Raw genomic sequence first — 14,650 nt, forward strand, 5'->3', positions numbered from 1 at the left:
TCCAGGCTCCTCTGTCCATGGGATTGCCCAGGCAAGAAGACTGGAGTGGGGTGCTATTTCCTTCTCCATGGGATCTTCCTGGCCCAGGGATCGAGCCCGTACCTCCTGCACTGGCAGGTGGATTCTTTACCCCCGAGCCACCACCAGGGAAGCCTATAGACTGCCTGACTAGATGGATATTCCCACCAGTCTGCAATCTTGGGTAGAACACTGTTGGGGGAGATTTCTTGTCCCTATTCTGTTGGACTAGGATTCCTAGTTCAAACTAGGCTGGACTTCATCATCCTCTGCCCAGCCCAGAACCAGTTCTTGTCATCGTCTCTGACCCCTTCCAGGCCCATGCACATGCCGCTCCTGCCTGGAACATTCCTCCACTCTCACCGACTGCCCCGGTTCTCTCTCCAGCCTCAACCAAGGAAACCACTCCTGTGCTCCCTGGGCCTCCCTAGCCTGTAACATTGTGGCACTTGTTGTTATACCTGGTTCCTTGTCTGCCCCTTGAAGGTGGAGGAAATGGCTTGTTCATGGCTGGACTGCCTCGCCTCACCCAGCCTTGGGTACACTGGGTCCCCCTTCATTCCCTTGGGCAGCTCACCAGTGCCCCATCCCCCTTCCCAGAGATGTCACCTGGGGAATGACATTTCACCATCTCCCCCCCACTTCTGTTGTTATTCCTTCTTAACCTTGCCCTCAACCACCATTGATTAAGCACCTACTATGTGCCAGATGCTGCCCTTAATGCAGAGTTGAGCAAAAAGATGAAGAAGCCCTTGTCCTCAGGGTATGGTAGGGGAGCCAGGCAATGAGTACGTCAACAAACTAGTGAGTATTGGATTGGCCAAAACGTTTGTTCCAGTTTTTCCAGAAGATGTTATGGAAAAACCAGAACAAACTTTTTGTCCAACCCAATAATTCAATGTCCCAGGAAGTAAGTGTTATGAAGAAGAATAAAGTGAGGTAAGGGTGCACAAGTAGGGCCTCTCTGAGAAGGTGACTTGAGCAGAGAGACCTTTTATAGGAAAGGGAGAGCTGTGTGTGTGTGTTTGGAGAAGAACCTTCCTGATAGGGGAAACCGCAAGTGCAAAGGCCCTGAGGCAGCCATCCCTGGGGTTCTTCATCCACTGCAGCCTTCCCTTCTCAGCTCTGAGGGCCCTCCTTGCTCGGTGTCCACGTGGCAGGCCTCTACAGGCAACTAGTGTCTGTTCTCTTACAACTTTGTCTTTGTCCTGCCTCCAGGAGGGACAGACCATCTGGGTCATTTTTCTCTGGAAACTTCTCATTGTCCACCGGGGGTGGAGGTGGGGGTTTACAGAAGTATTGGTTGACTGACTTACTGACTGGCTGGGAGGCTTTCACTGCCCAGGAGATGAATCCTCCCCCGACCCCCAGGACAGACACGGAAGGTACTCTCTCCTCTCTTGCAGACGCCGGCTGGGCCCCCACGTCTGCCTCTCGGGGTTCGGGAGTGGCTGCTGCCCTGGCTGGGCACCCTCCATGGGCAGTGGGCACTGCACCCTTCGTAAGTGCCTGTCCCTATGCCCCAAACGTCCTCCACAGCAGGGTGCGTGTTCCCTGGGCTGGCCTGAGGGGCAGACTGGGGGGCTCCAGCCCCGACTCCCTCACCTGTGTTTCTCCTCTCAGCCCTCTGCTCCTTTGGCTGTGGGAGTGGCATCTGCATCGCTCCCAATGTCTGCTCCTGCCAGGACGGAGAGCAAGGGCCCACCTGCCCAGGTAACTGGGGGCGTGGGCCCTGGCTGATGGGAAGAGCTCTGTTTACACTGAGACTGTGCCAGGCACTGGGCAGTTGTGCCCTAGAGCATCATTTTCAAACAACCCTATGAGGTAGGCATTCTCATTCCCATTTTATAGATGAGAAAACCAAGGCGCAGAAGCTAGTGGCTTGCCCAGGGTTACGTGGCCAGTAAGTGGCAGAGCTGCATTTAAATTCAGTCCTGTTTGCCTCCAGGGCCCCCTTCCCAACAGAATTTAGGAGGAGCGGGGAGGCGGTGGGGGGGGTGGCTGGGACCGCCGCATGGCGCATGCTCACAGGTGCGGTGATTGTTTCAGAAGCCCATGGATCCTGCGGGGAATATGGCTGTGACCTCACCTGTAACCATGGTGGCTGTCAGGAGGTGGCCCGAGTGTGCCCTGTGGGCTTCTCCATGACCGAGACAGCGGTTGGCATCAGGTGTACCGGTGAGAGGCCTGGGAGCAGCAGGGAGGGGCGGGCGGGAAGGGGGTCTCCTCCCTGTCCTGCGAGGCCAGCCTCCTGGGAGATGTTGGAGTGAAGCCGAGCTAGGAGCAGCTCTGAAGTCTGCAAGTGGGCAGGCGGGCAGGTGAACACAAGAAATCTGCCCCTTCGGCTGTTCCACAAATACCTGTTGAACATGTCTTAGGGACCAGGAACTGACCATGGTTGGGGTTATGCGGGCGGTCTCTGCTCGTATGTTGCTTCAGGATATGGTGCAGGGAGATGAGTAAGGACAGTGGCAACCCCACCTAATGGGACCATCACCGGAGGAGTGTACAGTGCTAGGGCCCACGGGGCACAGGGAACTGGGGCTGGAGGTGGGCTGGATCACAAAAGCTCCCTCGAGAATGTGACATTTGAAAGATGAGGCAAGAGAAACTAAGTAGTTATTTTGTAAAAGTATTATTTGTTCATGATTTTAAAAATTTCCTACAGGCCAAGGCTGTTACCTTCCCCATAGATGCCACTGTGACCGGCTTCTTACTTGTCTTTCCAGAGAGCTTGATAGCCATCCACCCCCACCCCCACCCTTGTGCCTTTTTAACATTTTGTGAAAATAAACATTTCTTCCCCTGAATATAAAAATAAAAAATAACTTACTTTGGAACATTTGGAAAGTAAAAGAAGGGTAGAAAAGTGAAAATAAACATGTCCCAGAAGTTCCTACCCAGAGATACTTGTTACTAAAATGAAGTTATTTTTTTTTCCTGCCCTTATTCCCTTGGTCTGTATGTGTATCTGTATGTGTATTTGTGAGTGTGTGTGTGGGACTGTGTGTCAGGCATTCCTCTGTCTGTTTTATAAAATTGATATCATACCTTATCTATCATTTTTGTTCATTGTTTTTCTCACTTTGTGCAGTGAGCAGGAAATATTAGTAGTCCTTATAACATCACTTTTAATGGCTGCAGATGTGGCTACTGTAATCTAAGTATCTACTTCTGTGCTATTCATCCTTAGCTTGTCTGCAATGTTCGGCTGCTGTGAATAATGCTGCAGTAAAGTGGCTTCTAGTCGGCCTCTCTGATTATTTCCAGAAGGAAGACTATTGGGTCAAAGGTCCCATGAAGGAGTTTTGGTGCTTACTCCTCCCCCACCCCCTTCCCCGCCTTTTTCAGAAGGTTGAAGTACTTTGCAGACACATTTCTCCTTGCAGAGGCAAACTAGACTAAGGAAAAGCCAGAGACCAATATCAAAGCAAGTGCAGGGGAGGGGAGTCACAGGGGTGGGATAGGGTGAGTCAGGGTGGATGTCTTAGAGGAAGTGGGCATAGTCCCAAAGGTGCCTGCCGTGGGAAGAGCAAGAAAGGAGAATGGAGGGGTCCAGCAGGCGTGGGGGCTGGGGGTGGAAGGGAGACTCAGGTGGGCAGAGTAGACTGGAGTGGGAGGAGCTGACCTCGTAGGTCCTCATGGTTCTGAGATAGGAAGGGATGCTTTGAAGCTAGGGGAGTGGTTTCTGTCTCTCAGCCCCCTACCCCCCCAGGCTTGAACCTCCCTAAAGCACTACTGGCCCCCCTGGGCAGAAGCCTGGGGGCTCCTTTGTGCCCCACAGCTGAGCCTTAACCCACTGCCTCTCCAACTCCGCCTCCCATCAGACTGCCCCCCCCGCCCCATTGTGTTCCCTGTGCTTCCTGGAAGCTCCACTCGACAGCCGCCTTCTTGAGGCCACCTGGTCCTCTCAGCCCATGTTTCCTCCATCTCACACCTGCGGTGGGGGGCAGTCCCTGGTGGGGCACATATATAACCCCTGCCCCACACTGGCCTCTCGTGGATGTGTATCATGACTCCTATGTTCTCAGGCTGTAATCGTCTGGAGAGTCCACACTGTGTCTTAGTCACATTTGTGTCCTCAACAGCCCCCTGCCAGGTCCACTGCATGCAAGTGGTGCTCCACAAGAACTAAAGGCAATTTAATCAACCTTCCTGCCCACTCCCCTGGCCTTTTGGGGGTTATCTTGCAGGTGGGACTGTTGGAAATGGCTCTATTTCAACCAGCCTCTCCCGTCATCTGTTCTGTGTGGGTCAAAAGAGGCCTGGCCCCTTGATCTCTTCTTTCTTGGACTGGGGGTCCCTAAAACCAGAAGATTTACTGTGCCTTCTTTCTCCCTGGGGTGGCAGTGGGGCATGCCCCATGTCGGCTCAGGGTCCTCGTGGGATGCATTCCCTTCCTACATCCCAAACACGTTCAGAGTGAGCTATGCAAGAGTGTTTTCTCTCTCTCCCCAGACATCAATGAATGTTTAAGCTCCTCTTGCGAGGGCCACTGTGTGAACACAGAAGGTGGGTTCGTGTGCGAGTGTGGGCCGGGCATGCAGCTGTCTGCGGACCGCCACAGCTGCCAAGGTGAGCGGCTCTGGGAGAGGTAGTGATGCTGCATGTCATTGCCACCGCTTTTAGGCTCTGATGTGGACCTCAAGGCCCTGCCAGGCCCAGCCTGTGCTCTCCAGGCATGACTGCATGTCACCTTCACCACGGTCCTCTAAGCAAGATGCTGCTCACTCTCTCTCTCTTTTTTTTTTGCCTATACCTCTTGGCATGTGGGACTTTAGTTCTCCAAACAGGGATTTAACCCATGCCCCCTGCATTGAAAGGCAAAGTCTTAACCACTGGACTGCCAGGGAAGTCCCAGGAGATGGTGTTCTCATCCTCACTTTATGGATGAGGCTTGCCCAAGGCCATTCCATCAGTAGGAGGAGAGGGAGTCAGGTTGCCTGTCTGACGCTAAGGCCTTTGCTCTGGACCACAACTCAGTAGAAACTGCTGCTGCCATCATTGCAGGGTGGGGTGAAGGGGAGGGCGAGGCAGAGGAAAGGGCCAGAGGCAGGCGAAGCAGACTAACCAGAGGGAGGAGGCCACTGAGATGGGGGAGGGCTGAGTGGATGGGGCTGTGACACACTGGGGGTGTGTCATGTGGGAGGCCGTGCTGTGATAGAGTCACCACCTGCCCCTGTGCTGGGCCAGGCTCTGGAGACACATAGCCGGTAAGAAAGCATCCTGCCCTCCAGCACTCTGCCTGATGGAAGGGGAAGAACAGTGAGGTTCTTCAGTGAGGTCCTCATGGATCTTCTTCTAAGGGCACTAATCCCATCATGAGGGCCCCACCCTCAGGACCTCATCTACCTCCCAAAGGCCCCACCTCCTAATACCATCACATTGAGGGTTAGGGCTTCCATACGTGAATTTGGAGAGAATGCAGTTGAATAGCACTCGGTCATCAATCTGATGAGTGCCCTGCCTGCCTCTCCCCAGTACGTGAACAGACACACATGTGCCCTTATAGAGATAGAAGGATAAGAGATGCAGGGAGTATGGGGGTTTAATAGTTATTCAACTCCTTAGTTCCAGGCACCACGTTAAGTACTTAACACACATTTTCTCATTTCATCCTCAGAATTGCCCTATGAAGTTGATACTGTTTATTTCCATTTTCCTGGTAGGAATAGTGAAGTTTAAAGAAATTAATTTGCTCAAGATCATATTAGAGCTGAGATCTGAACCCAGTCATTACTCCATCTGCTTCCCTCGCCCCCCACAACAGTCCATCTTGAAGATATTTCCACATCAGGGTCAACAGATTTGCTTTATTTTTGTCAACTGCTGCCTAGTTCTCTGCAGTGCAAATATCTCATAGTTTACTAATTCTTCTCTTATTGATGAATATACAGATTATTTTCAGTTTTTTCCCAATTTCAAACAATGGCTTGGGGAGGCTTTGACAGAGGAGGTGGTATAGAAGCTGGGTTTTGAGGTATGAATAGGAGTTTTCCAGCCAGATAAGATGAGAAAACAGTCTAAGCAGATTGGAGAACATGCGTAAAGGAGGAGGGCCACAAGAGCATGGTGCATGTGGAAGATGGCCAGAATTTAGCCCATAGTAAAGGTGAGGGGAAAGGAGGGAGCTTGGAAAGGCAGCCCTGGGCTCGTGAGCTGTGGTGCAGCATTCGTACTTGTGGGTGCCTTGGAGAGATTTTAAGCAGAAAAAGTGGCCGGATCAGAGGTGCCCTTTGGTCAGAACTTCCTGGAGGCTGTATAGAGGGTAGCTTGGGAGGAGCACAGGGAGAGGCAGAGAGACACACAACGCTGTTATCCTCCAGACCAGAGACAAAGGTGCCCTGGGCTAGGATATGGCAGTGAAGGTGGAGAGAAGTGGGCTGGTCCACAGAGAACTTAGGAGTTGATAGACTGGATGTGGGTTTTGAGAAGGAGAGGGGTTAAGAGTCTGGTAGGAGATGGTGATGAGAGAGGTAGGTAGAGAGGACTGTATGTTTCCAAAACCCCACAGGAAAATGAGCTCCAGCCATGTCCCTTTCCCTTCCAGACACTGATGAATGCCTTGGGACCCCCTGCCAGCAGAGATGTAAAAACAGCATTGGCAGCTACAGGTGTTCCTGTAGAACTGGCTTCCATCTCCATGGCAACCGGCACTCCTGTGTAGGTAAGGCCAGGGACCCTGTTGTCTTCATACTTATGTTGCCAATCAGGAAGACTGACAGGGTGAGCCCAGGGGCAGGGAAAGGTCAACAGTCTGGACCTCCTTGGTTCCCTGGAGCCTGCAAGCACTTGAGCCTTTGCTCAGAGTCTGCCTTTCCCTGGGGTTGGCATGGCTCCTAATGGAAGACCCTGTCTTGGACTTTTCCTGGCCACATGCCACTTTCATCCTGTTATGTTTCTCTTCCACCCTCTCCCAGATACACCCCAAGGATTCCTCTCTGCTCACCCATTTTCTTGGCTGCCTTTGCTCCCCTTGGTAAATAAAGCACGTTATGTCTTGGTTCCTCTGGTTTAGAAGGAGACCCCTGTTTTCTCAGCCCATTAGCAGAAATTTCCAGAAAGGGATTGGCATGTTTGGCTTGAGCTTGGCTCATGGGTTGAAGGTGGGGTCCCATGGGCCTGAAAAAAGACCTTGTTCTAGCAGAGTTGGGTGTTTGTCCTGAAGCCTGCCCTGAGCAGTGCAGTGATTTTTTTGAGACTCTTTTTCAGAACGGCCCACAGCACCCGATGCCCAACACTGGGATGGTGGAGGGTTTGGAGCCGAGATTCCCAGTGGGGGCCCATGCCCACCAGCCAGCACTTAATCACTGCTGCACAGTGCTGGAGTGTGAGTCACTGGTGCATCCATTAAATGCCTACTGGATGTACAGAACTTCCAAGGGGACTAGCACTAGATTTCAGCCCCATTCCCAGACATCTGAGTCACGTCATCGCCCTGGGGCAGAGAAGGACCCCATAAGAACATGGCAGGGAGACTTCCCCGGTCTTTTGGGCTAAGAGATGGAGGAAGGATGACTTGGTAGCCCCGACAAGGCAGCTGTCGGTAGCGAGGCTCTCCCGCAGATGTAAACGAGTGTCGGAGGCCCCTGGAGAGGAGAGTCTGTCATCATTCCTGCCACAACACCGTGGGCAGCTTCCTGTGCACCTGCCGACCTGGCTTCAGGCTCCGGGCTGACCGAGTGTCCTGTGAAGGTGAGCGCCTGGCCCTGCCCCTGGATCTAGGCCCCGCCCCCAGCCTCTCCCGGTCTCTTCCAGAGCAGAGAAGCCAGGGTGCCTCTTCCTTCCGCAGGAACTTTTTTTCAGTTCATCTTCTTTGTTATTTCCACCACCGACCTTTCATCCTCTCTGCCTCTTTCCCCTTTACCCATCCTTCTTTTATTTTCCTTTCTCTGTTTCCCCAGCCCTACTGTTTTCCTCCAAATAGTAAAGGGGAAAAAACCCACCAAGAAACAATCAATGATAGAGAAGCCTTTGATGTAGAAGTCCCAGTAACCTGGGCTCCCCGGGACACTTCGGACAGTGTGGGGTCAGTTCTCTGCCATGCTTTAACAGCATGCCTGTAAACGTCCGTGTAATATCGTGTCAATACCCAAGGCGTTCTTTCTAGTCCCGGGGCCAGTTTTCCATGGTGTAACTGCCCATGTTGTTCTGAGCTTGGCCACCCAGGTTTCCCCTTCCCTGCCCAGCCTGATTTCTCCCTGGTGACACTCTGATTTGTGACTCTCCCTTTCTCCTTTTACCTTTGCTCCACATTTGCCTCCTCTCTCTCATGTTGGTCGGATCTCTCTTTCAGATTGTTGGGCAATTGGTGTCCATCTGCAGGGAAAATGTGTACTTTCCTAAGCGTGTATGTGAGTGTGTGTGTGTGTATGTGAGTGTGTGTGTTGGGGGAGGCAACATCTTGTTAGCTGGCCTGTCTGGGGTGGGACTGGAGAGGACCCTGGGCTCTTCCTTCTCCCGAGCCTCAGCATCTCCTCGTGGGAAGCCCCATCTGGATCGGGGAGCAGGGGACCACATGGCTGACTTGTCAGGACACAGGAATAGGGAAGGGTCATTCCCAGGATGGATCCCTGAGGGCTTAGAGAAGGTCTGCCTGGCTCAGGAAAACCCGACTCTCCTCTGTGGCCCGTGAGGAGAGGAAGGGAGAAGACTCTGATTTGGCAGTGGCCAAAGCTGCTGACCGCCAGCATCACTAACTTGTGACTTCAGTCTGCTGCTTTGGTACTTTTTCATCAATCTCCTCTCCTGATCGTCACTGCAGCTCCATTAGTCTGAGGTTGAACTGGTGGTGTTAGACACATCCTGCCGATGAAGAAACTGACTCAGAGACGTTCAGTGCCTTGTGATGGTAAACCCGAGTCCACGCCCTGCGAATCTCACCTCCTGCCCCTGCTGCCTCCTTCCAGATGCCTCTGTGTTTCCGTTTCAGCTTTCCCCAAAGCCGTGCTGGCCCCATCTGCCATCCTGCAGCCTCTGCAGCACCCTCCTAAGATGCTCCTGCTGCTTCCAGAGGCAGGCCGGCCCGCCCTCTCCCCCGGGCACAGCCCTCCTTCCGGGGCTCCAGGGCCCCCGACTGGAGTCAGGAGCACACGACCACCACCTCCTACACCTGCACTGCCCACGTCCTCCCCTTCTGCCCCGACGCCGCTGTTGTCCACCCCAGTGGCCACCCCAGTGCCGCATCCTTCTCTGCTGGGAACCCTCAGACCTCCTGCACAACTCCAGGAGAAGACGGCGGTGACCCCTCCCTTGCCCAGGGGCCCTGAGACCACACGGCTGGCACCAGGACCCTCTGCCTGTTGGCACCTAGGGGCCACATATGAGTCAGGGAGCCGCTGGACAGAGCCTGGCTGTTCCCAGTGCTGGTGCGAGGTGGGTGTGAGAGGTCCTAGGGGTTTCCCTGGTCTGGTGTCTGGGGCCTCGTGGTGGCTGGAACTTCCGTTTCTGCTTCTAGGATGGGGAGGTGACCTGTGAAAAGGTGACGTGTGAAGCTGCTTGCTCCCACCCGATTCCCTCCAGAGATGGAGGGTGCTGCCCATCGTGTACAGGTGGGAGCTGGTCCAGGGAAGGCTATGAGTTCCCTATAGGGTCCTGCCTCTTCCCTTTTCCTGCCTTTCTGCAGCTGAAAGACAGTTATCTAACTTTCATATATCACCTGAAGGGTGATCCCTGGGCCTAGCCCCCATAGCCTCTGATTTAGCAGGTGTAGGATAAGTCCTGGGAATTTGCATGTCTCACAGATTTCTGGGTGAAGCTGTTGCTGTTGGTCCAGGGACCACCACTGGTATCTGTGCTCCCAAGGGGGAATGTTTCAATCTTAAGGGCATCCTTTTTTGAGCTTTATTCATTCATTCAGCAGGTTTCTCCAGACCCAGTCTGCAGTCCCCTCCCCTGCCCCAATCCCCCTCCTAACTGCAGGAAGAGTAATTGCTCATAAATTGTATCACTTTCCTGATTCCCTCCCACAATCTGCTGACAATTTTTTAAATTTCCTTTCATTGCTGTTAGGATAAAGACCTCAAGTCTTAACAAGTCTTTCAGCAGAGTGCTTTAAAACTCGCCCTGCACAGGAATTGCAGGCTTCCCGGGTGGCTTGAGTGGTAAAAGAATTTGCCTGCAATGGGGGAGACCTGGGTTCTATCCCTGGGTCAGGAAGATCCCCTGGAGAAGGGAATGGCTACCCACTCCAGTATTCATGCCTGGAGAATTCCATGCACAGAGGAGCCTGGCGGGCTACAGTCCACGGGGTTGCAAAGAGTCAGACATGACTGAACAACTGAGCACGCACGCATGCATATGAATCACTGGGGATCTTGTTAAAATGCAGATTCTCATTCAGAAGATATAGAGAGGGGCCTGAGCTGCTACATTTCTAGGAAGCTCCTGGTGATAAGATACTGATGTTGCTGCACTTTGAGCAGCAGTGAAAAAGTCTTTCTAAGGGTAACAATGAAAATGCAACTCACTAATTTTGTTAATGATGATTGTTATCTTTTACTGTGTCTCTACTGTGTACTATGGAGAAGGCAATGGCAACCCACTCCAGTACTCTTGCCTGCAAAATCCCATGGATGGAGGAGCCTGGTAGGCTGCAGTCCATGGGGTCGCTAGGAGTCAGAGGCGACTGAGCGACTTCACTTTCACTTTTCACTTTCATGCATTAGAGAAGGAAATGGCAACCCACTCCAGTGTTCTTGCCTGGAGAATCCCAGGGACGGGGAAGCTTGGTGGGCTGCCGTCTATGGGGTCGCGCGGAGTCGGATACGACTGAAGCGACAGCAGCAGCAGCAGCAGCAACTGTGTACTAAGTCCTGAATGTCAACTGTTGTCTAGGTTACATCTGAGGTTGTGGCTCCTTCCAGGTTCCCTGCAGGGCATGTGGTCATGTTTCCATTTAACAAAAAAGACAACCGAGTCCCAGTGAGGTTAAGTGACACATCCAAGCCCAAGGCCACTCAGGTGACAGGCCAGGTTTGAAACCTGGGCCTGTATGGCTGCCTTTCTTGCCTTATGGGAATAAAGGGCCATACTTTCAACACAGTTCTGGGCTTATCAGACATGAATAGGACCCTCCCAGGGCACCCTAAGTGGGTGTCTCCTGTGGTTTTCCAGGGGTCTTAGGACCCCACAATTCTGAGTACCTAGATCTGGCCACTGATGAGGCATCCAAGCCAGTGAGAGAAGGTTCCAGGTACGTTGTGCCTGGAAAATGAACAAGACCTCCAGCTTCCTCTCCTTTGAAGAGGTTTGATGCCTCCACTCCTGTTTGTCTTTCAAAGGCTGTTTTCACAGTGGCGTCATCCGGGCTGAAGGGGACGTGTTTTCACCTCCCAACCAGAACTGCACCATCTGTGTCTGTCTGGTGAGCATCACAAGCTTCCTGAAGCCTCTTGGGTGTTTTCTTAACCTTTGGGGGTTTTAGAGGAAGAGGGAAAGACGGGATGTTAAAGGTGATCTCGTTGAACGGAGGGAAGGCTCTCAGGCTGTGGATTTGGTTTGGAACTTGTCACATTTAAAAGCGTGGGGGTTGGGAAGGTGGTAGTCTGTGGGGTCAGGGAGGCTTCTGCTGAGCAGAAAAGAGCCAACAGGCAAACAGGGTCCATCTGTCTGGGAAGGGGAAGGGAGGGTACTCCTTCGGAAACTTCCTACCAGGGAGGCTGTTTTTCTCTCCAGGCAAAATATTTGCCGGCACAATAAAGGTGTCCACACGGAGAGGGAGAAGGCTTGTTACCAGACTCAGCTTCTTAGTGTTTTGCTAAAGGCAAATGCATTCCTCCAAGAATAGTTATTTTGCTCCTACTATGTGCCAGACTCAGTTGGGTGCTGTCCTGAAGATTGGCTCATGAGCACCCAGTGGGCATAAGTCTGGGGGCTTGGTACTTTCCATCTAGTTCCTCACCTGAGTCTCCTGGCTGCTCTTCAGGGTTGGCTTTACTGTCCCCATTCTGCAGATGCAAAGACTGAGGCTGGGAGGTGACAGAACTGGAATTTAACCCAAGGTCTGTCTGCGTCCAAACCTGGGCTCTGCCCACCAATCCTCACTGCCTCTGACCATCTTTAAAAGTGGCCCCAGCCTGGCAGGGATGACAGAGCTGCAATGTAAAGTAGGGAAGGGGTGGCATGTAGACTGCTACCACCACCCTTACTGAGCCCTTCCCATGTGCCACACTCTTGTAGTATGACCAAGCACTTCTGTGCCTGATCGCATCTCATGCAATCTTCAACAGCACTGGCTCATCTCACAGGCAGGGAGACAGAAGCTCAGAGAGGTGATATGCTCTGCCCAAAGTAGGAGGAGCAGACCCTGGGCCTCAGGTCCGGCTGACTCCAAAACTGGGGACCTATTTTTGGTCTTAGCTTCAGTTTTTGAAAATTGAGTTTTAAATTTAGTTCTCTGGCCAGTATCAGTGACTTGGTTCAAAACTCAGATACACAGGAACGTGGAGTAACCTCTTCCTCACCGCCTAGCATCCTTCCAAGAGCTTCCGAATGCTACAGGAGGGAATGGCATAGGGGGCAGGGCAGTGCCATGGGAGGGAATGCCATGGGAAGATGTGCCATGACAGGGGAAGTGCCATGGGGAGAATACCATGAGAAGGAATGCCACTAGGGGAGACCATGGGGGTAATCAATGGGGGGGCAATGCCATGGTGGGGATGCCATGAGGAACAGTACCATGGGGGACTAGGCTTGTCCATTTTCGTGAGGAAGGCAGCATGCTCTGCTGCTCTCATCTTGGAAAGGGGGATATTGGAAACAAACACCATAATAAACCCTGCTACTGGGTCCCTGCCTGCGTCCCTTGTGTGTCCATGGTGACATTTGAAGGTCTCGGATGGCTTCCTTTAGGAGCCTTTCGTGTGGGAGAGGAGTCCTGTGGGTGATGTGAAACAGGGAGCGAGCCGGTTCTGACGGGCCTGACGGTCCATCCTCCCCCACCCACGCCACCTCTCACCTCCCCAGGCTGGAAACGTGTCCTGCATCTCCCCCGAGTGTCCCCCCGACCCCTGCCAGGCCTCCCCGAAGTCGGACTGCTGTACTTGCATCCCAGGTAAGGGACTCTGCGGGACGAGGACGGCAGTGTAGGTGGGGGTGGAGGGGTGTACTTTGAGTATGTTTTTTTTTTGAGGGGGAGTGAGCACAGAGGATGAGATGGTTAGATGGCATCACCGACTCTGTGGACATGAGTTTGAGTAAGCTCCAGGAATTGGTGATGGACAGGGAAGCCTGGTGTGCTGCAGTCCATAGGGTCGCAAAGAGTTGGACACACCTGAGCGACTGAACTGAACTGAACTGAGCGCAGGAGAGAGCAAGGACATTGATTTATGCTTTAGAAACTCAGATTAAGTGAAGCATTTTGGGGTGCTGGATTTTTTGTTGTTGTTTTGGCTGCACCACTTGGCGTGAGGGATCTTAATTCCCCAACCAGGGGACCAGGGATCGAACCCATGCCCTGTGCATTGGAAGGCAAAGTCTTAATCAGGAAAAGTATGGTCCCTTGAACCACCAGGGAAGTCCCAAGGTGCTGGTTTTAATTGAGCATCTACTGTGTACACAGCAGTTTGGATGCTAGGTTGGGCTGAGAGCCTGGCCTGCCCCCTGCAAGCGGTGGTGTGTTCAAAACTGACAGGAAGGGGTTTGGGTCCACCCTTGGCATGGCTCTGTCCCAACACTGGGAGGGGGTCTCCCATGCCCCACTCATGAGTCGGTTCTTTGTTAAAATGTGCTTCTCTTTCCTGAGATGACCTCATGGCTGTCACTGCTGGCTCTGGGCCGCTGCTGTGTGGGGTGCTTGCCAGCCCTTGATCTCATTAATCCCTGTGGTGCAACCCTGAGAGAGTACTATTCATAGCTCCATTTTATGGATGAGGAAACTGAGGCTCAGAGAAATCATCACTGCCCAAAGGCGCATGCCAGTTAGTAAAGGAGTAGAGCTTGCTCTCAAGTTTACCTGACTTCACAGCTAGTGTTCTTATTAAATACTGCTTTTCCTCTTAACTTTTGAATGTTATGTTATATTTAGTTAAAACATTTTTTGAATAGGCAGTATACTCCCTTTGAGGTAGGAACTGTTAACCGCATTCTGCAGATGAGAAAACTGAGGCTTAGGAGAGCCTAAGTATTTTGCCCCTAGCGAGTTGAGAAGCTGGGATTTGAACCCAGTGCTCTCTGACTGAACCCAGGTGGAGCCTGGGCCGTTTTTTAAGGTTGTTTTTTTTACCAGCAGGGGTGAGGGATGTTCAGATAAGAGGTTCTTACTGAATCCTCCCCAACCCCATCCAGGGAATGGTGGCATTCCTAGACCCAGCTGCAGGTGTCTGGGGCCCTCCTTTTTCATTTCTTCTTTTCTCTTACTCTAAAAAATTTTTTTAAAAATGTGGATCATTTTTACAGTCTTTATTGAATTTGTTACAGTATTGTATCTGTTTTATGGTTTGGGTTTATTGGCATGAGGCATGTGAAATCTTAGCTCCCCAACCAGGGGTTGAACCTGTACCCCTTGTGTTGGAAGATGAAGTCTTAACCACTGGACTGCCAGGGAAGTCCCAGTTACTCTTGAGTTATTCAGCGCTCCCCTGCCTTCTTGGTTAAGGACCTTATTTTGTATGTGGCTCATTCTCCGTCAGTT

The 14,650-nt window shown here is 52.3% G+C and overlaps 1 protein-coding gene across 1 annotated transcript in view; it reads left to right on the forward strand.

The window, feature by feature from the left end:
* Positions 1-14,650, forward strand: part of VWCE (von Willebrand factor C and EGF domains) — a 32,510-nt gene that overhangs the window by 1,440 nt on the left and 16,420 nt on the right. The window contains exons 2-11 of the mRNA XM_081536725.1: positions 1,425-1,519; positions 1,642-1,731; positions 2,068-2,196; positions 4,477-4,593; positions 6,569-6,685; positions 7,585-7,713; positions 8,951-9,393; positions 9,476-9,569; positions 11,301-11,383; positions 12,985-13,072. Coding sequence (XP_081392851.1) covers positions 1,425-1,519; positions 1,642-1,731; positions 2,068-2,196; positions 4,477-4,593; positions 6,569-6,685; positions 7,585-7,713; positions 8,951-9,393; positions 9,476-9,569; positions 11,301-11,383; positions 12,985-13,072 — 1,385 coding nt within the window. The remainder of the gene's footprint in view (positions 1-1,424; positions 1,520-1,641; positions 1,732-2,067; positions 2,197-4,476; positions 4,594-6,568; positions 6,686-7,584; positions 7,714-8,950; positions 9,394-9,475; positions 9,570-11,300; positions 11,384-12,984; positions 13,073-14,650) is intronic.

Source organism: Giraffa tippelskirchi, chromosome 10 (assembly GCF_054371585.1).
Source record: "Giraffa tippelskirchi isolate mGirTip1 chromosome 10, T2T-mGirTip1v1.2.pri, whole genome shotgun sequence".
Classification (NCBI taxonomy): domain Eukaryota; kingdom Metazoa; phylum Chordata; class Mammalia; order Artiodactyla; family Giraffidae; genus Giraffa; species Giraffa tippelskirchi.